Genomic DNA, 25275 nt, shown 5'->3' with positions numbered 1-25275 from the left:
GAACTACATATTGTAACAATAATCTCCTGTGGAAACCAAATGGAGTGGGGGCAGGGAGACAAATATAAATAGAACAACAGAGGTTTTGATACTTGCTTCCTGATCTGATCCAGCCAATTGGAATTTTAAACTGTGGGAGAAAGATTTTTGATTAACAAGGTAGCCATGCATTTTTTTGAGGTGATTAAAGCCACAATTCAGAAAAGCCACATTCTTATTGAATGGAAGAGTTGGCTCAAGGGGCCAAATAATTGCCTAATCTAGTATTTTGTATAATTTTAAAGTACATCCGTAAGGTGTTAGAGGTCTGAGGATGGCTTGGATTGTGTTATTGAGAGAGAGGTGTGGGTATTTATGGGGACAATGACAGCTGCCTACAATGAATAAACCTTGATCTTTCCAAAGTCCCAGAAAGATATATAAATATTAAAATATAAAATCGTGTTGTAAACTATCTCATTACCAAAATGAAAAGGTGTTGAGTTCAAATTTAACATATTAATATTTCTACTTAGATACATAGTTAATGTGTTTCATTGCCATAGGAAAGAGTGTCGCGGAAGCCATTTTGAGATTGCATTACAAGTTCGAGGAAACAGTGGAGAATTGGGAGCAATTTGGACGCAACAAAGGAGGACCAAGAAACTAATAAGGAAAACAGAAACAGAATATGAATGAAAGAGAGCAAGGAGTATAAAGCTGATCTGTAAAAACTTCTTTTGATATATGAAAGGAAAAAGATTAGAAAGGATAAATATGGGCCCATTACAGATGGGTACAGGAAAACTTGTAATGGAAAACAGAAAAATGGGGGAGAAACTAAGACTTAAGATATTGCAGCAGAATTGGGCCATTCGAACCATCAAGTCTGCTCCGCCTTCCATTGTGGTTGATAGGTTTCTCCATTGATCACAGAGTCATGCAATTGAAACAATATATTGAACACACTCTCTGTCTTTCCCTCACATGCATGCACACACACATATAAGTCTACTGGGTGAATTTGCATTTGCAGAATTGTAATTGCAGATATATTCTATTTTGTTCAAAAAGCACACAATCTGCAGGCAGAAGAAAATGAGGACTGCAGATGCTGGAGATCAGAGTTGAGAGTGTGGTGCTGGAAAAGTACAGCAGGTCAAGCAGCATCCAAGGAACTGGAAAATCGATGTTTTGGGCATAAGCCCTTCATCAGGAATGAGGCATGTGGGCTGGGGGGTGCTGAGAGATAAATGGGAAGGGGATGTGGGGCTGTAGGGAAATATTGCTGGGACTGTGATAGGTGGTTCTCCCATTCCCTATCATATTCCCAGCTACCTTCCGCCCAGCCCCATCCCCATCCCGTTTATCTCTCAGCACCCCCCAGCCCACATGCTCATTCCTGATGAAGGACTTATGCCTAAAATGTCAATTCTCCTGCTCCTCGGATGCTGCCTGGCCTGCTGTGCTTTTCCAGCACCACAACCTGCAGGACGTCATTGCAAGCTGTCAGTCCATGTAACATTTTATAAATTCCCACTTGGGAAATAGAACCAGTCTAGCTCAAGATTAGGATACAGACAGACTCTAACCTCACACCTTTAATGCATTATCTAAGCTGAAATGTCACGTTTTTAAATAAAACCTTAAGTGATCTTGAGAATGTGACTGGAAAGAAGTTGTGGGAATTAAATAATAATGAACCGAAACCTGCAACCCATTCTAAAAGATGAACAACCTAACAGCAATCTAGGTTTGTTAAATATATCATTTCAGTTGCATGACATTGTGATCTTTTGTAATAAGTTCTGTGTCTTGTGATCCCTGCTCCACAACTACCTGATGAAGGAGCGGCGCTCTGAGAGCTAGTGCTTCCAGATAAACCTTTTAGACGATAACGTGGTGTTGTGTGATTTTTAACTTGTCCACCCCAGTCCAAACTGGCACCTCCACAACATGTTCACAGCAGAAGATACAGAAAATCTCTGAGAAATACAAAGTGACCAAAGGCTGTGTAACTGAAAAACTAAAATATGTTAGTACTGGAAAAGAGGTGGTACTTGAAAGATCAGCTGGATTGACTGCTGATAAATCCCTTGAACCAAATGAGCTACATATCAGTGTGGTGAAGGGAATTGTGGAGATAGTAGTTTACTGATAGATTCTTGAAACAAAGTTTCTGTTGACTGGAAGGTTGCAGAAGTAACCCCATTTTTTAAGAAGCGAGGAAGAGGGAGAATAGAGAATTACAGATCCGTAGCTTGATGTTCATTGCAGGACAAATATTAGAATGTAGTATAAAGCATGTGAGACCTGAGCATTTAAAAAGAATCCCAGAATTGAGCATGGTGAACATTGATTTACAAGAAGGAAATCATGTTTGACAAACATGTTTAATTTTTTTGAGGATACCACTTGCAGCATAGACAAAGGAAAACTAGTAGATGTAGTATTTTTGGATTTTCAGAGGGCTTTGATAAGATCCCACACAGATTAGTAAATAAAATTCGAGTTCATGAGACTTGGGGAATATACTCCCATTGGCTAGGAATCAGTTAATAGACAGAAAGCAAGAGTGTAGGAAAAAATGGATCATTTTCAGGAGTGGCAAACTGAAACCAGTCAGGTACTGCAAAGGTCAGCACTGGCTCAACAGATGTTCATAATCTACACAAGTAATTTGGATATGGGGACCAATTGTAATATTTCCAAATTTGCTGCTAATATCAAACCACAACAAGTTTGAGGAGGGTACATGGAGGCTTCAAGAAGATTTGTACAGGCTAAGTGAATGGACTGGAAAGTAGCACATGGAATATAAAGTAAAAGTCTGTGAATCTATTCTCTTTGGTAGAAAAACACAATGGATATTTCTTAAATGATACGACAAGTGTTGGTGTCCCAAAGGATCTGGGAGACTCTGTCATAGAGTAATTTGCAAATGGTATGGTGGCATTCATTTCAAGTGGATTTAGTACAGAAGTAGAAATGTCTTGAAGTAGTTGCACAGAGCCTTGATATGATCTCACTTGCAATACTGTGTACACTTTTGGTCTTCATATCAATCCTGAGGTTAATTTGTGAAGAGAAATTGAGGAAACTGGGTCTGTACTTGCGAGAGTTTTTAGGAATGAGAGGCAATCTTTTGAAACTCAGAAATTTCCTACAGAACATGATAGGGTGGATTTAAATATGATGTGGAAGTGCCAGTGTTGGAGTGGGGTGGACAAAATCTATTCCTGATGAAGGGCTTTTGCCCGAAACGTCAATTTTCCTGCTCCTCGGATGCTGCCTGACCTGCTGTGCTTTTTCAGCACAACTCTAATCTAGAATCTGGACAAAATCAGAGGTCACATGACAGCCAGATTATAGTGCAACAGGTCTATTTGAAATCGCAAACTTGTAGAGTGCTGCTCTTTAGTCAGGTGGTGTCACGTGACTTCTAGATTTAAATATGATATTTCCCCTAGTAGTTGACTCGAGAATTGGGCACACAATCTTAAGATAAGAGACAGGTAATTTAAAGTGGAGATGAGGAGGAATTTATTTACTCAGAGAGGTGAAGTTTTATAATTCTCTACCCCTGAGAGCAGTGGAAATTCAATTATTGAGATAGAATTTGATTGGATTCTTGAAACTGATGGCATTAAAGGATATAATATATTAAAAGATATAATACAGAAAAATGAAATTGAGGAGAGTTAATCAGTCATGGTCTAGGATGGTGGGGCAGGTTCAATGGGCTGTATGGCCTACTCCTATTCCCTTTGGAAGCTGGGAATGGCTGTGAACAGGTTTCTAGAAGAAATGAAATTTAATAGAGTGTATGATATGTCATGAATAACAAGGAACCTTTTATATCTATAACTTAATTACCAACAAAGAAAGTAGTGTTTAATCAGTTGTGTTTTTAGTCATTTGATACAATTAAAGCTATTAAATGTGAAATCTTGATGTACATTTTTCAGCTACTAACTAGGAATTTGATTCATTTTAATAGTTATTGGTCTCTATAGAGATCATAACAATAGGAAATATCAATAAAACATATCTCATGTGCCTCTTAATTTTTTTAACAAAAGAAAGACATGGCAATACATAATTACTGATACACCTTTTTGTTATTTATGTTGTTTTACAGCTATGGTAACTTGTTGTGTCGATTTTCTGTGTTTTTCTTCTCTATCACTTGGTATTATAAGTGCGCACATCCCAGAGCAGCCTCACTAGTTTTAATGGGAGCTACCATTTTCTATCAGCACTGGGTGATGCTGAGTTTTCTGTGACTGTCTAATCTAGGAAAGAAATCACATTACTAGTTACCATTGTATAGACTGAGCACCTGCTATTATTTCGCAGATGTGTGACTCTATATCAAACAAGAATTGCCATCATCCCACTTCTTTGAAATAAATTTGGCTGTTGTTATCAGTGATGTGTTTAATATTATGAACCAAAGGTAGTTTGATCACCTAAATGTGCTGAATGTTTTGGGATATATATTTCAGGTGCAGCTGCATATCTTCTTGAAAACTTATTGTGCTCAGGTATAAGGGTTAGTCACTGTCAACTTCAAATTTACAACTCTTTGGTTAAAAAAAAACACCTCATGGTTAAAACTTCAGGGTTACCGTTTGTAGAAACCTCAGAATATAGGAGGGAGGAATGGAAAAAAAAGTCTTTAACTATTTGTTCATGGAATTTACATACAGTTGCCAAGGATAACATATATTATCCATCTGTCATTGTCCTTGAGATGGTGATACCTTCTCAAATTTCGGCACTTCATGTGGCGGAGGTATCACATGTGCTTTAGCAATTGCATCTGTGGACAGTACACACTATTGGACTCCATACTGGTGATGGAAGGAATGAATGTATAAGGTAGTGGATGGGGTGCTGATCAAATGAGCTGCTTTGTCCTCAATGGAATTGAGTTTCTCCTGTGTTGTAGGTTGCTGACAACTGCACCAGCTTAATGATTCTTGGATATAACTGAAAATGTTCTATGGCTTGTTCTCTGGTACAAGATTGAATGAAAATGTACAGAATCATTGATCTTTCATTTGTGTAATTCATATTTCTTAAATAAACTCTATTATTTAATGTTTCCTCAGGATGCAGACAGAACTGGAAATGGGCATCTATTGCTTATTGCTATTTGCAAACAGTTGATTTTACAACTGAACAATTTGCTAGTCACTTCTGAGAGTATTACTAGACTGGAGCCATGTGTCATCAGGTTAGGCAACGATGGGAGATTTCCTTCTCTGGAGGATATTACTGTATCAGTGTCTTTTTACCCAATCCAGGATTCAGGTCTTTATCTTTTTGGTGTCAGATATATTGAAGCCAATTTCATAACTTTCCTTGGTAGGCTTTGATCTCATCCTTGTTACCTCAGCAGCAATCCTATCCAATGGGAAGACAGTCATAGTTGCAGCATAGACTTGAGTTGCACTTGGGAACATGCAGATGCACTGAACAACTTACTCTGCAGGAATTGCCCTGGAAGTTGAAACTTCTGATAGGCAACTGGATCCCTCCAAAAATATCCCTGACTCTGTCTTCGAATCAGAGGACTGACTTACTTTTCCAGTTAAGCCAAGAAAGGTCAGAGGATATAAAACCTGCTCTAACTGCTGGTTACCTGTAGAACTACACCACAATTATTAATGATTCCCTTGGATACTGACACTCCACCCCTCCTGATTTGAACAGTCCACAAGTCAAACCTCAAGACCCAACACAGACACTTGGATATACTTCCAACCTTCTCTACCCTGCAACAACCCTCTACCCTCTTGGGCATAATGCACTCCTGTTCCTGGCCACAGCCTCATTGATGGCCATTCAAGTAACAGTGATCACCATCCCCTCCATTTGGCTAAGGGCATGCATCCTTGCCACCCCCTCTGCTAATTAGCTCCTGCTTCTTCAGATTATACGCCATCTAATTCTGCAAGAAAGAAGGAACTGTATCAGTGAATGCAGTTCAATGTTATTAAGTAATATCATTTGGGGAGTTGACTGTAGTGCAAGTTGTGAGATATGGGTATGTGGCTTGAAGCAGCGTGTGAGTGAGGTGAAACATAATTGATAGAAGTTGGTGTTAGATGACTGATGGAGTGCAATGTGGACGAGATATGGCATTTCTGTATTAACCTTGACCATAGGTGTGAGGTCATTTAGATCCTCGCAACACAGCATCCCAGTCCTTTGGGCTTGTCTCCTGTCATTGACTACCATGGCTATCTGTTATTATTACCATTACACAACTTGTCTAGTGAGCCCCCTGTCCCTATAGATAAATGATCTCTCTCTACTCCTATACATCTCCTCTGCCGATGTCAGGGAAGGAGCCTGCTTACTTCTTTTTGCACCGTGTATCATTCTCCCCCCGATCAGTGTTTCTTCAGTATGGTTTCAGCACCTTTTCCAGGCAGAATGTATCTTCCCTAAAGAAGAGACAGGCTGGCTTTAAGCAGTGAAGATTAGCTTCAATTGGTGCTAGCCTCATAGATTTTGTCTTCTGCTGAGGCATGAAGCCATTGAATAGTCCAATCAGTGCTGACTGCATTCAGAAATAATGCAAAATGACAGGCAGCACAAAATTGGTGTGTTAACTGCACATGAGACGACAGGTACAGGTTAACACTGTATCCTATGAAAAAGTGAGACATGGCAGCGATATTAAACCATTAGGTCCCTTGTGACTGTACCACTATTCAATGAGATCATGGCTGATTTTCTGTCTCCACTTTTCTGCCTATTGTCCACGTGACAGTGAGGCAAGGAATAGGGAGAGAGTGCAGTTGAACACGTGGCTGCAAGGATGGTGTAGGAGGGAGGGCTTCAGGTATTTGGACAATTGGACTGCATTCTGGGGAAGGTGGGACCTGTACAAGCAGGATGGGTTGCACCTGAACCAGAAGGGCACCAATATCCTGGGAGGTAGGTTTGCTAGCACTCTTCGGGATGGTTTAAACTAATTTGGCAGGGGGATGGGATCTGGACTTGTAGTCCAGCAAGTAGGTTAGCTGTTTTTCAGGATGTCCAAGAATGTAGGGAAGCTGTGGAGAAGGTAGCACTGACAGGGAATACTTGTGGACACAGAGATGGATTCAAGTGTGTATACTTCAACGCAAGGAGTATCAGAAATAAGGTGGGTGAACTTAAGGCGTGGATAGGTACTTGGGACTACGATGTTGTGGCCATCAAGGAAACGTGGATAGAAGAGGGACAGGAATGGTTGTTGGAGGTTCCTGGTTACAGATGTTTCAGTAAGATTAGGGGGGGGTGGTAAAAAAGGAGGGTGGGGTGGTGTTGCTAATTAGAAATGGTATAACGGCTGCAGAAAGGCAGTTCGAGGGGGATCTGCCTTTGGAGGTAGTATGGGCTGAAGTCAGAAATAGGAAAGGAGCAGTCACCTTGTTGGGTGTTTACTATAGGCCCCCCAATAGCAGCAGAGATGTGGAGAAACAGATTGGGAAACAGATTTTGGAAAGGTGCAGAAGCCACAGGGTATTGGTCATAGGTGATTTCAACTTCCCAAATATTGATTGGAAGCTCTTTAGATCAAGTAGATTGGACGGGGCGGTGTTTGTGCAGTGTGTCCAGGAAGCTTTTCTAACTCAGTATGTAGATTGTCCTACCAGAGGGGAGGCCATATTGGATTTGGTACTTGGTAACAAACCGGGACAAGTGATGAGATGGAAATGTGTTGCTGGAGAAGCGCAGCAGGTCAGGCAGCATCTAGGGAACAGGAGAATCGACGTTTCGGGCATTAGCCCTTCTTCAGGAATGAGGAAAGTTTGTCCAGCAGGCTAAGATAAAAGAGAGGTCGGGAAGAAGATTGCAGGTTAGGGAGGCGGTGCTGAATTTCCTTTCCCGCCGTACCGACCAGTCCTCCGCTTCTTCCTCTCCCGCCGCACCGACCAGCACCCCTCCACTGACACCCTCCCTCGACTGACCGAACTGGTCCCCACCCTGAACAACCCCTCCCTCCAATCCTCCCACCCCCCCCAAACGAAAGGAGCAGCCATGGGCACCCGCATGGGCCCCAGCCATGCCCGCCTCCTCGCAGGACACGTGGAACAATCCATCCTCCGCAACCACAAGTGATGGGCTTGTTAGTGGGTGAGCATTTTGGTGATGGTGACCACAATTCTGTGACTTTCACCTTGATTATGGAGAGAGATAGGTGCGTGCAACAGGGCAGGTTTTACACTTGGGGGAAGGGTAAATACGATGCTGCAAGACAGGATCTGAGGAGCATAAATTGGGAGCATAGACTGTCAGGGAAGGATATCGTTGAAATGTGGAACTTTTTCAAGGAACAGATACGACGTGTCCTTGATATGTATGTACCTGTCAGGCAGGAAAGAGATGGTCGTGTGAGGGAACCTTGGTTGACAAGGGGAGGTTGAATGTCTTGTAAGGAGGAAGAAGGAGGCTTACATAAAGTTGAGGAAACAAGGTTCAGACAGAGCGTTGGAGGGATACAGGATAGCCAGGAGGGAGCTGAAGAACGGGATTAGGAGAGCTAAGAGAGGGCATGAAAAATCTTTGGCGGGTAGGATCAAGGATAATCCCAAGGCCTTTTATGCGTATGTGAGAAACATGAGAATGACGAGAACGAGGGTAGGTCCGATCAAGGACAGTAGTGGGAGATTGTGTATTGAGTCGGAAGAGATAGGAGAGGTCTTGAATGAGTACTTTTCTTCAGTATTTACAAATGAGAGGGACCGTATTGTTGAAGAGGAGAGTATGAAACGGACTGGTAAGCTAGAGGAGATACTTGTTAGGAAGGAAGATGTGTTGGGCATTTTGAAAAACTTGAGGATAGACAAGTCCCCCGGGCCTGACGGGATATATCCTAGAATTACGTGGGAAGCAAGAGAGGAAATTGCAGAACCATTGGCAATGATCTTTTCGTCTTCACTGTCAATGGGGGTGGTGTCAGGGGATTGGAGAGTGGCAAATGTTGTGCCCCTGTTCAAAAAAGGGAATAGGGATAACCCCGGGAATTACAGGCCAGTTAGTCTTACTTCTGTGGTAGGTAAAATAATGGAAAGGGTACTGAGGGATAGGATTTATGAGTATCTGGAAAGACACTGCTTGATTAGGGACAGCCAGCACGGATTTGTGAGGGGTAGGTCTTGCCTTACAAGTCTTATTGAATTCTTTGAGGAGGTGACCAAGCATATGGATGAGGGTAGAGCAGTGGATGTAGTGTACATGGATTTTAGTAAGGCATTTGATAAGGTTCTCCATGGTAGGCTTATGCGGAAAGTCAGGAGGCATGGGATAGTGGGAAGTTTGGCCAGTTGGATAGAGAACTGGCTAACTGGTCGAAGTCAGAGAGTGGTGGTAGATGGTAAATATTCAGCCTGGAGCCCAGTTACAAGTGGAGTGTTGCAGGGATCAGTTCTGGGTCCTCTGCTGTTTGTAATTTTTATTAATGACTTGGAAGAGGGAGTCGAAGGGTGGGTCAGTAAATTTGCAGACGATACGAAGATTGGTGGAGTTGTGGATAGTGAGGAGGGCTGTTGTTGGCTGCAAAGGGACTTAGATATGATGCAGAGCTGGGTGAGGAGTGGCAGATGGAGTTCAACCCTGCCAAGTGTGAGGTTGTCCATTTTGGAAGGACAAATAAGAATGCAGAATACACGGTTAACGGTAGGGTTCTTAGTAAGGTGGAGGAGCAGAGGGATCTTGGGGTCTATGTTCATAGCTCTTTGAAAGTTGCCACTCAGGTGGATAGAGCTTGTAAGAAGGCCTATGGTGTATTAGCGTTCATTAGCAGAGGGATTGAATTCAAGAGTCGTGAGGTGACGTTGCAGCTGTACAGGACTTTGGTTAGGCCACATTTAGAGTACTGTGTGCAGTTCTGGTCGCCTCATTTTAGGAAAGATGTGGAAGCTTTGGAGAGGGTGCAGAGGAGATTTACCAGGATGTTGCCTGGAATGGAGAATAGGTCGTATGAGGATAGGTTGAGTGTGCTAGGCCTTTTCTCATTGGAACGGAGAAGGATGAGGGGTGACTTGATAGAGGTTTATAAGATGATCAGGGGAATAGATAGAGTAGACAGTCAGAGACTTTTTCCCCGGGTACAACAGAGTGTTACAAAGGGACATAAATTTAAGGTGAAGGGTGGAAGGTATGGGCGGATGTCAGGGGTAGGTTCTTTACCCAGAGAGTGGTGGGGGCATGGAATGCGCTGCTTGTGGGAGTGGCAGAGTCAGGATCATTGGTGACCTTTAAATGGCAATTGGATAGGTACATGGATGAGTGCTTAAGCTAGGACAAATGTTCGGCACAACATCGTGGGCCGAAGGGCCTGTTCTGTGCTGTATTGTTCTATGTTCTATCCATGTTCTATGTCCATTAATTCCTTAAGATATTCCTTGATCAGCCTTGAGTATCCAAATGATGAAATATTCATGAGTCTCTAAAGAAGACAAGATTCAAAAGCCCTGAGTGAAGAATGTCTTCTTGTCTGAGCCCTAACTGATCAAAATGTTATCTTGAGGGAGTACCTCTTCATTCTAGATGCCCACACTAGAGGAACAACCTGCTAAGTCCCTTCAGGAGCATAACATTTCAGTAGGTGGGACTTCCCACCTCACCACTTGAAGAATGGACAGGGAATGCATCCTTGACCGTAACAGCAGTGGCATAGCCAATTAATGCTACACAGGAAGCTAATTGGCTGGAGACAGGATTACTACCCTTCAGTCAGGTAAACGTCTTGCCCCAGAGAGTTGGCCACCCGCTCTGTATTCCCAGCAGTGTCAGTGGTAGCAGTGGCCAAGTCTGGAACTACAAGCAGTCACCAGAGTCTAAGTCATGGAGTCCAGTGAAAGGGGAAAGTGTGACCAAAAGACAGTGGGGGAAGATTCGGATGGTGTGAGGTAGCACACTTGATGTGGAATGGAGAAACTTGAGGGATGTGTCCCTTCTTCCTCCCGAAATCCATGGAGGATGACATTCTGGGTTTACCCACTATCTGAAGTCTCCACACATGCATCGAAATTGAGGCCGGATGGGAAATGCCCTTTTAATTAGCAACTTAAGGGTTCATCTTTGGCCTTGCCTGTCCCATGTAACATTCTAGAGAGGTTGGGATTGGCAGGAGAACAGTTTAAAAATGCTCCATTCCCTGCTCTTTCTCCTGAAACTAATTCTCTGTCAATCCTCAGCTCCATGAACTTATGTTAGTAAATAAATTTCACGTGCCACCTTTCTGACTGCTTTTTGGAAACCCGATTATATCACACCTATTTAGTCCTCTTCAGCTATTTTACAGTTTGCAGCCTCAAAGAAAGACTGAAAAGTATTTGCAAACATAATCTTATGTCCACTGACATCAAGGATATTGAATCTTAGCCCCCAGTATTCACAAAAAGTGAGAGTTAAGCATGAGAGGAAATCAAAATTTAAACTTCCATCCTACTGATAATATTCTTGATGGGATTTCAACCCAGCACTTATAGCAGAGTGTTACTATTTCTGGTTGAAGCCTTCACAAATAATTTACAGTAATATTTCTACAGATACATGGCATCCACCTAGAAACAGTCAAAATGCTGTTGCAGCATCATTAATTGAGATACTGAGAATGGACTATTGTAAAAGTGCAGCCCATCATTTTCTTCACTTACCCTTTTCGACTGGTTGCTATTCCAATGTCAGTTAATTTCATTCCGACACCTACAGAAAAACAATTGGAAAGAGTTTTTTTTTACAAATGCTGTAAATATTCAGACAAATGCTTTTCCATAAATGGAAACAAAATGAAAATTTGTGAATACAGGACATCTAAAATGGTGGCAATGTAAGTTAGCAGAAAAGAAAAAAAAAGGTTAAAGTGAAAGGGTTGTAAAGTGAGCAAATGAAAAGGGCACTGACTGTGCCCTTATGCTAGTCCAATTTTATTTCAGTAAATAGGGAACTAATAAGTAGCTGTGTGTAGGAAATATACAGTGTAGCGTGCGATGATGGTAATGTGCTATAATAGTAAATGCAGCACAGATTGAGAGACCAAATTTGAATACTTGCATTTTGACTAGATTCATACATGAAAGGTAAAAATAAATCTAGAGTTATGAGTAGCACTAATTGGGTGATTTCCTTAAAAATGGAATGATGGACTAACTGCTGCATGATTCCATGACAATCCCTTGTAGTCTTATATTGGGACAGTTAGTACGCTTAAACTGACCAGCTTGCACATCTCTGAACACGTGTGTCCGTACGCATGCAAACACACACAAATACTCTTATAAGTGGTTTCAAAACAGTATATTTATTTACCTTGCATATCTGTGACAAGGAGGTTTCCATCTGTCCATTGATAGACCCAATGTTGAAATGTGCAGCATTTCAGACCGACCTCAGATTCTTTCCTACCACAGTTTAGCTCTCTGCCATCCTTCACCGAATATTTAACAAACTCCCCAATCAGTTCTTCTTCGACTGTTGCATAAGGGATGTTGTTTGCTGGGCGATGAATTAGATAAATTGGAATAACTCTAGAAAAGAAACATGATTGTGTAACATCTGTATTGGATGTGTAACTCTTGTCACTGGGTAACAAAAAAACATTTGTTATTTAATTGCAAAAATTAGATTAGATTAGATTACTTACAGTGTGGAAACAGGCCCTTCGGCCCAACAAGTCCACACCGCCCCGCCGAAGCGCAACCCACCCATACCCCTACATCTACCCCTTACCTAACACTACAGGCAATTTAGTATGGCCAATTCACCTGACCTGCACATCTTTGGACTGTGGGAGGAAACCGGAGCACCCGGAGGAAACCCACGCAGACACAGGGAGAATGTGCAAACTCCACACAGTCAGTCGCCTGAGGCGGGAATTGAACCCGGGTCTCTGGCGCTGTGAGGCAGCAGTGCTAACCACTGTGCCACCGTGCCGTAAAAGAACATGAACTAGAAGATCAGAAATCAGCATGATTATTAAATAAATTATTCAGAAATGTGTAACTGAATCATGCAGGTGGGAAGTTCCCATGTTCAGTTCCAGGCTTCATGAAGTCATCTGTAAAAGGATGGCAGCATGTGTATTATTGGCCTCAGTATTCCTGAAATAGGAATGTGTTCCATTCTCCAGGTCTAATCTATCAAGTTTTGATAAAAGAATCTCGCATCGAGTAACTCACTTCCTGACTTCCCAAAACCTGCCCAACATCTAGAAGGTACAAGTCAGGAGTGTGATGGAATACTCCCCACATGCTTGGATGAATGCAGTTCCAACAATATTCACACAGCTTAAAACCATCCAGCACAAAGCAGCCTGTTAGATTGGCACTGCCTCCACAAGTACCATTCCCTCCACTACGAACATTCAGTAGCAGCAGTGTGTACTCTTTACATGATGAACTGCAGGAATTCACCAAGATTCCTTAGCCAGCACCTTCCAAACGTTCAAGCACTATCACCTAGAGGGACGACATAAATGTGAACACCACCATCTGCAAGTTCCCCTCCAAGCCACTCACTCTACTGACTTGGAAATATATCACTGTTCCTTCAGTATCACTGGGTCAAAACCTCAGACTTCCCACCTCAACCTTATTGTGGGTATACCCATAGTACATGGACTACGGCTCACCAAAAACTTCTCAAGGGCAACTTGGGATGGGCAATAAATGCTGGTTCAGCCATCTGCACCAAAAGTAATAACTGTGCCACCAACTTACATTAGAAGCAGCTTCTTTATCTTTCCAGGTTGAAATTAGCATACAATAAGGCAGAAAGAGTAAAAGTAGGTGACAGGCTGCCCGTAATTCAGTTCCTCAACCTTTATGTAGAGAGGATCCTGACCTTGAGGGCTAAATAAGTGTTTTCAAACACTTGGACTGGTATCAGATGCTGTCTCAGACAGAGTGTGCTGGGACCTATTGACTGAAGGTTATCACCCTTGACTTGAGAGAGGACTGCTGGAAACCATCACAAGCTTACTGGCTTTGTGTCTGTGCTAAATGGTATGGCAGTATTGTGAGCCTGGTATCTCTAGCTGAGGAGCAAGGTGAAAAAAGGTAAGACAAAGCAGTGATGCTGTAAATATCCAGCTAGGCTCAAAATGAGTGAACACTAACAAACCAAACAAACAGCTTAGAGACACAACCTGACCTAATCCATGAGCTGGTGCATGTCCACAAGCACCAAGTGTCCTTGCTGCAGCATTACAATGATAGATGCTGCTGCAGCCTAAGCTGCAGTACTGAAGTACAAAAAAATACTCAAAGTGGATTGGAGAAGTGTCAGAGGGTTCTTAGAGACTGCAACATGCCTAAAGCCAATGTCTGTGTACATGGCTGGCATGTTGAGGTGCTGTTGCTTAGTGACCCAAGATGGAAGCTCATCTTGGCCAGGCATGGGTTGAAGTACCCACTTTGACTACCAGGTCAAGAATTCTTGCCAGCTGATTTGCTCACGGTAGATGGTAAGTTAAAAATGAGGCAAGATTAGAATATGGGCACCTTATTTAAGGAAATATGCTAAAGCCCTGGAGAGAGTTCAAGGAAGATTTACTTGGATGATGCCAGCAATGAAACATTTTAGATACAAGGAAAGATTAGAGAGACTGGGCTTATCCTCCTTGGAGCAGAGAAGATTGAAGGTGACCTTATTGAGGTATTCAAAATTATGCACAATTGTGAAAGGGTTGGGAAGGATATTTTGTTTCCACTAGTTGGTATGTCAGTAAGTCGGGGGACACAATTTCAAGATTTTCAGCAAAAGGGCTAGGAATGTGATGAGGAGAAACTTCTTCACTCTGAGAGTTGTAGGATTTGGAATGTGCTACGTGGGAGAGTAGAGGAGGTGGATTCCACAGGAGGTTTCAAAACAGAAGTGGATATATATTTGTAAGGGATAAATTTAGTGGTAGGACTGGACAGTGGGACTAGCTGGGTGGCCAGTAAAGATCCGATGGGTCAAATGACCTCCTTCTGTACTGTAAAATTCCAAGATTCTACGTGCCATTAATAAGGTGGTTAACAAGCGATAATTCTCCTTAATATGCAAGTCACCACTAACTAGCAAGAATTCCACTGCAACGTCCAGAACTTAGTTAAAAGATACAGGGAATTACTCCCCTTGTTGAGATAGGCCTTGTCAGACATTGGCATGATCCTGCTGTATTTGTTGCCATAGCCCACAATTGTTCAGGTCCCTATAATAGATTCCACCAAAGGAATGCAACTTATAAGACGCACTTGCACAGCAGCATATTGTTGGCAGCAACAGGATTTATTATGATTATTCTCATTACAATGCTCACTTCAGTTTTTAGAATTAACATTAACACTAATAAATATTTGGCTTTATATCACAGTCAAGTGAAAATCTAGCCAGTTAAAAAAAACACATGTACTCACTCAGGAGCTTCCCCAAAGCCTTCTAATAGTGTCCCCTCTGCAGAAAACAAGTTGCCATATTGCCTAGCAGCATTCTGTACATGGCATTCCTAAAAATGAACAATAAGGTTGTTTTAGTCTACTGTAATAAAAATATATTTATCATCCTTGTGCTCTAGTTACAGTAATCATTCCTACCTCTGATACTTAATCAATCCTTTGATGGTACCTTCCAAATGTGCCAACTCTAGTACCCAGAAGGACAAGGGCAGCAGCTGCATGGGAACACTACCACCTCCAAATTTCCCTCCAAGGCCACTCACCATCATGTCACTGGGTCAGAGTCTTAGAACTCCCTTCCTACCCACCATGGACTGTCATGGTTTGAGAAGGCAGCTGAACACTGCCATCAGAAGGGCAATTAGGATTTGGCCAGTAAATGTTGCCCAAGCCAGCGGTGCCTACACCCCGTGACCAAATAAACAAATATCAATAGAAAATAAAACAGCATGACCACATGAAACTTTGTACACAGATTACAACACAGGAATAGGTCATTCAACTCAATTAGTCCATGCTGTTGTTTATCCTGCCCAAGTAAAATACTTCTAATCATAGTCACTCACCCTATTCTGCACTTGCATGAACTTTAACCCTCTTTTCTTTCATGTACCTATCCAATCTGATTTTGCGTATTGACATTGATTCTGCCTCAACTAATAACCTTGGAAATATATTCCACAGCCTCAAAACTCTGGTTGAGAAAGTTTCTCCTTTACTCTGATCGAAATCTTAGATTTCAGCTGTGTTGTACTTTCTCCAAAATGTTAATATAGTTACTATACGGCAAAGTAAATCTTGCACCTCTAACTGCAACCTAATAAACATCCACATAGACTTAAATCTGTCAAATCTTATAACACTTGATGTCAATACACTTGATAATGTGGGGCATAGGGAGAGGGAGTTGAGCTGCAAAAACCTCAATGCACCCAAATCTACCCAGTGTGTTGGATTAAAATTGAGACATATGTGTCACGCCCAGTGAAAACATACCATATTCATGACTTTAAATTTGTAATCTATGTTCATGTAGAAACTTCTGAAAATGTCTTCATATTTAAAAATGGACATTGATGAACTGTTAGGAGGAGAAAGTGAGGACTGCAGATGCTGGAGATCAGAGCTGAAAATGTGTTGCTGGAAAAGCGCAGCAGGTCAGGCAGCATCCAAGGAACAGGAGAATCGACGTTTCCTGAAGAAGGGCTTATGCCGAAACACCGATTCTCCTGCTCCTTGGATGCTGCCTGACCTGCTGTGCTTTTCTAGCAACACATTTTCAGCATTGATGAACTGTTACAATACTTATCATGACTACCAACAGTTTGACCTTTGCTTATTTAAGATATACTAGCTCGGATGTTCCAGAAAATGTAGGAGCAGAATTAGGCCAGTCAGCCCATCTTGTTTGTTCCATCATTTGATTATGGCTGATATGCTTCACACCACTATTTATCTGTCTTCTCCCTCTAACCCTTCAACACATTATCAATTAAAAATCTGTCTAACTCCTCTTTAAATTTACTCTTTGTCCCAACATCCACCATGTTTTGGGGTAGCAAATTCCACAGATTCACAATGCTTTGGGAGAATTAGTTTCTCCTCGGCTTTGTTTTAAATTTGCTACCCTTTATCCTAAGACTATGACCTCTCATCCTAGAATGCCCCACAAGAGGAAACATTGGCTCCACATCGATTTTATCCATATCTTTTATCATCTTGAATACCTCAATTTGATCTACCCTCATTCTTCTAAATTCCAGAAAGTAAAGGCCTAAACTGTTCAATCTCTCTTCATATGACAAACCCCTCATCTATGGAATCATTCTCTTTTGAACTGCCTCCAATGCCATTACATCTTTCCTCAAATAAGGGGACCAAAACTATGCACATACTCCAGGTGCAATCTCACCAATGCCTTGTATAGTTGCAACAATACTTCCTTACCCTTATATTGTATTCCTTTCGGTATAAAAGCCAACATTTCATTTGATTTCTTTATTAGCTGCTGCACCTGTATGCTAGTTTTCTGTGACTCATGAACGAGGACACCCAGATCCTGGAGCACCCTGAAGTCTCTCCCTTTTTAAATAATAGGTCGCTTTCCTTCTTTTTTGACCCAAATGCATGACCTCACACTTATCAACATTAAAATCAATCTGCCACACTTTGGCTCACTCTTCTAACCCATCTCCATCCATGTTTAAGGTTCTTATTTTCTCATTACAATTTACCATTTTACCTATTTTTGTGTCATCTGCAAATTTGGCTATAAAGCCTTCTATCCCTGTGTCCAAGTCACTAATTTAGATTGTAAATAGCTGGGGCCCAAGGATCAAACCCTGTGGCACCCCACTAGTTACATCTTGCCACCCAGAATAAAACCCATTTATCACAACTCTCCGTCTTCTGTCCATCAGCCAGTCATCTATCCAAACTAATAAATCACCTCTAATCCCATATGATCCAACCTCGTGGAATTAACCTTTTGTGTGGCACCTTATCAAATGCCTTCCGGAGTCCCAGATATATTAAATCTACAGGACCCCCATTATCCACTTTGCTTGTTACATCTTTGAGGAACTCTGGCAAGTTAGTCAAACTTGATTTGCTCTTCATAAAACCATGCTGATGGATAGCATTTTGATTTTCCCAGTTTCCTGATATTGCTCTCTTGATAACTGATTGAAACAGTTTTCCAACAGATGTTAAAGTAACTGGTTTGTAATTTCCCACATAATTCCTCCCCCCCTTTTTGTATAAGGGGGGGGAGGAATTAGCCTTTCCAATTCATTGGGATCTTTTCCATGTCGAGGGAATTTTGAAATATTGTAACCAATGGATCCACTAAATCTGCTGCCACTTCTTTGAATACCCTAGGATGTAGGCCATCAGGCCTGGGGCATTTATCTGCCCTCAATCCTAATAATTTGCTGAGTACCTTTTCCCTATCGATGTTGATAGTTCTAAGTTCTACCCTTTCTATAACCTTGCCTGTTCCAGTAGGAATGGCACTATTGTCCTCCACCATGATAACTGAGGCAAAGTATTGATTCAGCATCTCGGCCATCTCAGTGTTCCCCACTATTAACTCTCCGACTTCATCTTTCAAGGGACCAACATTTACCTTAGTGACTCTCTTCCTTTATATATCAATAGAAGCTTTTGCTATCCTTTTTGATATTTTGTACCACTTTTATTTCGTAATTTACCTTAGCTCTTTTTGTTAATTTTTAAGTATCCCTTTGTTTATGTTTGAACACTTCCCAATCTTCCAGCTTGCCACTGGCCCCTGCAATATGGTACACCTCAGTTTTTGAGTTTATATAGTCCTTGATCTCCTTTTTAGCTACGGAGGTTTTTTACACCCCCCCCCCCCCGCCCCCCCCCCCCCCCCCCCACCCCAACCATCTTTCTTTCTCACTGGGATATATTTTAGTTGTGAGGAATTGAGTAGCTTCTTAAACAACCGCCATTCGTCATCTGTTGACTAACCTTTTTGCCTTCTTGCCCAATCTCCTTGTGCCAAATTTGTCCTCATGCCTATGTAATTTCCTTTGTTTAATTCCAGAACACTAGTGTAGGATTCCACTTTTTCACCCCCCAACCTGAATTTTGAATTCTATCATACTATAGTCACTACTTCCTAGAGGATCCTTAATATGATGTCATCAAAATCTCTCCTCAAATCTAGAGCAGCATGCTCCCTGGTTAGTTCCACAACATACTGCTCCAAGAACAATCTCTAATACATTCAATGAACTCTGCCTCCAGGCTACCTTTGCCAATTTGATTCTTCCAATTCCATGTTAAAATCGCCCACGATTATTGCTGTACCTTTCTTGCAAACCTTTAATATTTTCTGGTTTATACTGTGCCCCACTGCAGAACCACTGCTCATAGACCTATAGGTTACTCTTAAGAAGTACTTCTTCCCTTTGCTATTTCTACCCAGACTTATTCCACATCTTGATCTCCCGTGCTTATGTAATTTCTCATTATAACACTGATCCCTTCCTTCACCAGCAAGGCCTCACCACCTTCTTTTCTTTTCAGTCCATCTTTCTGAAATGCGAAGTACCCTTGGATATTCAATTCCCAGATCTGGACTCCTTGCAACCATGTCTCAGTAATCGCTATCAAATCTTACCCTTTTGTTTCTATTTGCACCATTAACTCATTAATTTTGTTTTGAATGCTTCATACAAAGCTTTTAAATTTGATCTACTCATCTACTGAAGTACTCACCATTATCCCATTTCATACTAAGAGCTTTCAGGTAAGCCCTTGCAGATGAGCAACACCAGTTTCAATCATATGTTTATTTAAGACTAAGGCAGTGGCTGTAAGAAAAAAAAACTAAAGGCTGTAAGAATATTGGCAATGACAAAGCTGTGCCATTTTTGCCTCTTAAGGATGGGAGGATGTAAAGGCTTTAAAAACCCTCTTAGCTTGATTTCAAAATTCTGAGTCTATCTGTAAAAAAAATTAGAACTCCTGATAAAAAAGCCACACTTGCTTAACTTCATGGTCTGTTGAAGATTCATCTCTTTAATTGGTACTTCAAAATTGCACTGGGGTCCTATTGACATCTTTCACTGAATTTCACAGTTCAACAAGTGCCTATTTCAAGCAAATTCCTGGGCTGCTCGCTACTAGGCTCCAAACAAAATGATGGCTGATCCAGATGTTAACAGCAGTGGAGCAATGAGTATTGTGATGGCATTGCACAACATTGACCATCAAAGGGGATAGAAATCAATCCCTAATTATGTTCTGTTAAAGAAGAGAAACTTCTTTAGGAAAGGCCTGAAATAAATTCTGTGGAAGACAAAAATGTGCATTTGAGGCTTCAGACTTATAAACATTGCACAGACATGGAGATGGTGATGTAGTGGTAATGTCCTTGGATAACTGGTCCAAAAGCCCAGGCTAATAGTTTGAAGACATGGGTTTGAGTCTACCTGGGCAGATGGTATCATTTGAATTCAATTTAAAAAAGACTGGAATAAAAAGCTAATTTACTGATGGCCATGGAACCATTGCCAATTGTTGTAAAAGCCAATCTGAATCACTGATGTCTTTTAGGGAAGAAACTCTGTCATCCTTCACTGGTCTGGCCTACATGTGACTCCAGACAGTGTGGTTGAACCTTAACTGTACTCTGGGTATTTAGGGTTGGGCAATGAATGCTGGTTTAGCCAGCGATGTCCACATCGCATGAATACATTTTTAAAATTATATAATACATTGCATGATTAATATTGACTTAGTTTGACAATTGTGTTTGTAATATCATTCAAATTATTTATTAAAGCGTTTTTGCATGATCTATATGGGATATTTCAAGGTCATGCCATCTTATGTCAATCTGCATATTTTACCTGTACTGCCAATTGATAGTTCTGTTTTATGAGCTCGCTGTTTGCTTTTGTTCCATGCGAAATGGCATTGTGAATTTTTAAGACACACCTATGTCCAGAATTGAACAGAGGTAAAAGGTCATAAATAACTTTAGTCCTAAATGCTTTTCGGTGCAATCCTTCACCAAAATGTGACTTTTCTGTTGCAATACTGCCATACATCTTGACATCAAAATTGCACTCATTTGGGAGCTCCTTTTTGATTATGGGTTGTAATAATTCAATCTTCTCTCCTAAAAAATAAGAGTGAAAAAATAATGTTATTGTAGTCTGACACTGTGACGACACTGTGAAACCACTTGACTGGCATCTCATTGCACATTACACATTCCCACCTGCCGCTGCCAGGGCACCATGGATGCAGTATATACCATCCACAAAATATAAAGCAGCAACTCACTGAGGGTCTTTTAACAATACCTTCCAAATATGCACATCTATCTCTACTGTCTAGAAGTATAAGGCCAACAGTTACATGACAACACCACCACAAGAGATTTCCCTTCCAAGTCACCGACTTGCAATAATTTCACTATTGCTTCATGATCACTCGATCAAAATCTGGCAATTCCCGACCTAATAGTACTGTGGGTGTAGCTATAGCAGTTGGACTGCAGCAGTTCAAAAAGCAGTTCACCACCACCATCTCAAGAGCAATTAGATCCATATTTCATAAACAGGTCAAAACAAGACAGTGTTTTCAATGAACTCAAATCATCCCCAAGCAATGAATTTAGTATTGAGGAATTTGTTCTTATATTACTACATATCTTGGGAATACAATGATACTCACAGATACTATAATATTTTTCTAAATGTGGTGTTAAACAAGAGAAACCTATCAGTTATGTTCTATATTAAACTTGCATTTCTTTTCTCATCATGTTGGTATAAAGCTTGAACTCAGCATTATTGGGATGTCAGCTATGAACACACATCAAACGTTCAGTACCCAATGTGAATTTCATAAATTAACCAAGTGGCTATTCAGCAGTAACTACTTTTCCGAACAAAGCACTCAATATTTTGACTTATACCTGTAGATTTTCTAACAAGTTATGTTGTTCAGCATGCCTCTCATGAAAAAGCTATTAGAAACAACATGTCCAAGGAATCAACCCCATGCCTGGCAATGATCTGAATGACTGTCTCTTTGGGCAGTAAATGGGGTAAGTAGAAACCCCTTGAGACTGAATATGTTTAATGGTGAAAAAAATGTCAGAATCCTCCACATAAAAGTCAGAATTCAGATATGTGATCCAGAAAAGCTGTAGCAGTCTTGGCACTGTTATTTGACCAGCTGATTCTTGCTCATAGATTGAATTTGTTGGTAAAAATTTGCCTGAACTCAATTTCAAGTAACCCAGCCACCTAATATCCTGATGGTGAGGTGGATTTTAGCTAACCAAGCAGTGCAATCCTTAGCATATCTTTGTGCTGATGAGATGTATAGCTATAACCAATTGTATTCCAATCTCCAAGACTTGGCTCCTGCCAAACAGCTGCCTAAACTTCCTGGATTTTGGCTGAATAAGAATAAATGAAAATGAGTGTATTATTCACATCAGGAAAACAACAACTTTCATTCAACATTTGAAGACAGCAGCATCAATTATATCTGTAATATAATTTAATCTCTGCCCCTGTCTCCCTTCAAGTCACTATCAGCAGTCCCTCAGATTCAAGAACAATGGGTCTTTAGATGACTTGAGGAGCCCAATTTTGGATCAACAGATGTTTTATAGTGGTGGCACATTGTTGCATGGGGAAATGGAATTTGCAAGCCAGGGGTGGTTCACTTCTCCTTCCTTTGCTGCCCTGTTACGTGTCATGGTGGAGTCATTTGCCTTCAAGAGGCTGGTATCTCGATTGATCAGGACATGCCATGCTGAGCAGCTGGCAACTTTCTCCTCCCAATCCATGGATTAATGTCTCCATGTCTTAGGGCAGAACTTTTTTCCCTTTTTACCTCTGGCTGCCCTTTCATGGTTAGCCAATGGAGAGGTGGGAGAAGAGACGCTGACAGAAGTAGTTTTTGGACATCTCGATGCAAGGCGTATTGAGATTTCTCGCCATATACCAAATGTGCCTCATTAACTACCTATTCCTCCCCATGGCAATCCCCATGGCAATCCAAGACATATTTAAAGGGCTGCTGCTCACCAAGATAGCACTGACATCTATTAGATTGTCCACAATAGCCTGGATAAGGAGTTCATAGAAAGTCTTTGAGATGGCTTGAAAATGTACCACTTTAAAAAACTGATCAGAGAGCAGATGACATAAATTTTTTTATTGTTTAATGTGACAGGATAAATTAATTAATGACACCAGAGTTAAGGAACCCATAGGTAGCAGTAAGAACAATAGTATCAAATTTTACATCCAGTTTGAAAGGAAGAAGGTTGGGTCTAAGACTATAATTTTAAACTTAAGGGTAAATATGTGGACGTGAAAGCTGACCTCGCTGAAGTGAACTGTCACATTAAGTTAGGGGATAGATCAATAGAGACATAATGGCAGACATTTAAGTGGATATTTAAGAATACTCAGAGTAGGATATTCCTATCGTAGTGAAAGGGTAGCACGGTGGCTCAGTGGTTAGCACTGCTGCCTTGCAGCACCAGGGACCTGGGTTCAATCCCAGCCTCGGGCGACTGTTTGCATGGAGTTTGCACATTCTCCCTGTGTCTGCATGGGTTTCCTCCTGGTGCTCTGGTTTCCTCCCACAGTCCAAAGATGTGCAGGTCAGGTGAATTGCCATGGGAAATTGCCCATAGTGATAGGTGCATGAGTAGGGGAATGGGTCTGGGTAGATTACTCCTCGGAGGGTCGGTATAGACTTGTTGGGCCGAAGAGCCTGTTTCCACACTGTAGGGAATCTAATCTAAAAAAAATGTTCTAAAGGGAGGACTCGTTATTCGTGGTTAGCTAAAGAAGATACGGATACACCAAGAGAAAAGTATATAACTATGCATCAGGTCGGATGACAGATCAGAATATAAAGAACAGCAGACAATGACTAAAAAGTCAATCTGGTGGAAGAAATTACAGCATGAGAGGAAGCTAGGTAGAAATATAAAAATAGAGAGCAAGAGTTTTTACCAGGTATTTAAAAAGGAAAAGACTAAGTAAAGTCAGTGTTTGTCTTCTAGAGAAACTTAGTAAAATTAGAATCACAAGGGAAATGGTACTAAACAAAGTATAATGTAGTCTGTAGTTGTAACATGTTAGCTATGCATGATGTGGAGATGGCAGAGTCAATACTGATGAGACAACATCATTATCAGTTAACACAGAAAAAAATGACAGATGGAAACAGTGTTTCAATATGTGCTGGATAATCACTTGTTTGAACTTAGTCAAAGCAGCTGGAGTTCCTAAACCAAATGAATCAACAATTTTCTGTATGGATATAGAACAGTAAATGTGGTCATGAAAACAGATTCATACCTAGATCTATGGTTATCAATAGCACCGGCAGTGCATCATTCCCGTCTAAGACTGATTTATTGAAGGGGTACTGGCAAGTGACAGTTTGAGATAGTTTCTTACAGCAGCACATTTTCAAGCTGACCAGAGAGCAGATTATGTAAGACTTGTTATTGGATGATGTGACAAGATTACTTAATTAATAGTCTCCAAGTTAAGGCTAGATAGCTGCTAGGTGACAGCAACTTATTAGTATTGAATTTTACATCCAGTTGGAAAGAGAAGGTTGGGTCTAAGACTAGTATTTTACACTTCAATAAAAACAACTTAATCAAGTGCTAAGGAAATATTCACTTTTGTCTCTCCAAATGGATTATACCAAAGTTGAGTGTAAAATGATGGAATAAGTTAAAGGTTTAAGAAAAGCTAAGATTGTTTAAGGTTGTAAAAGGGGAGGAAGGGTGAATGGATATAAGTCTTATGTTTTGTTTTTTGTGCATCACATAACTGTGTTGAAGTGTATTTTTGAAACATCTTATAAGGTTGCAGTCAAAGTAAAGACCGTACCTTTTTTTAAGTTTTTCAGTGGTTTTGGTTGTGGACTGAAATGGGAATGGGCTGTATTAAAACCAAGGATAGTGGAAGGAATAGTTGCTCATTTTGAAAGCTAGTTATTGAAATACATTCTAAGTTTACACTACTGTTTTGTTTGAGCGGTAGGAGAGACTGTTTACAGACAGGCTCGTACCAGACAGTGTACAAAGTGGGATTTGGCCAGCAATAGGTTGCAGATTAGTTTCTGGAGTTATGACCAGTTGAGGATAACAAAGGCCACCAGCCTAACAACTAGTTGATTGGCTCCTGTGCAGCTTGTGGGTGTGCACACTAGAACAAGGCTTTGGAATGCTGAACTAGCAGATGGTGTGTCTTTTTCTCCAAGAAAATACCTGAAGCCTGAAGAAAGCCAGTTTGTTTTCCCTCACCGGTTGCTG

General features: G+C 41.1%; 1 protein-coding gene across 3 annotated transcripts in view; it reads right to left on the bottom strand.

Moving 5' to 3' along the window:
• The window catches only part of alpk2 (alpha kinase 2), a 95467-nt gene that overhangs the window by 1345 nt on the left and 68847 nt on the right, over positions 1-25275 (bottom strand). For all 3 annotated transcript variants that reach the window (XM_087990347.1, XM_087990343.1, XM_087990350.1), the window contains exons 10-13: positions 20813-21084; positions 15390-15478; positions 12298-12515; positions 11646-11694 (exon numbers count right to left, since the gene is read on the bottom strand). In XM_087990347.1, coding sequence (XP_087846473.1) covers positions 11646-11694; positions 12298-12515; positions 15390-15478; positions 20813-21084 — 628 coding nt within the window. The remainder of the gene's footprint in view (positions 1-11645; positions 11695-12297; positions 12516-15389; positions 15479-20812; positions 21085-25275) is intronic.

Source organism: Chiloscyllium plagiosum, unplaced genomic scaffold (genome assembly GCF_037043375.1).
Source record: "Chiloscyllium plagiosum isolate Xiang-an unplaced genomic scaffold, Cpla_swu_hap1 HiC_scaffold_1, whole genome shotgun sequence".
Classification (NCBI taxonomy): domain Eukaryota; kingdom Metazoa; phylum Chordata; class Chondrichthyes; order Orectolobiformes; family Hemiscylliidae; genus Chiloscyllium; species Chiloscyllium plagiosum.
This window is presented reverse-complemented; position numbering and strand designations above follow the sequence as displayed.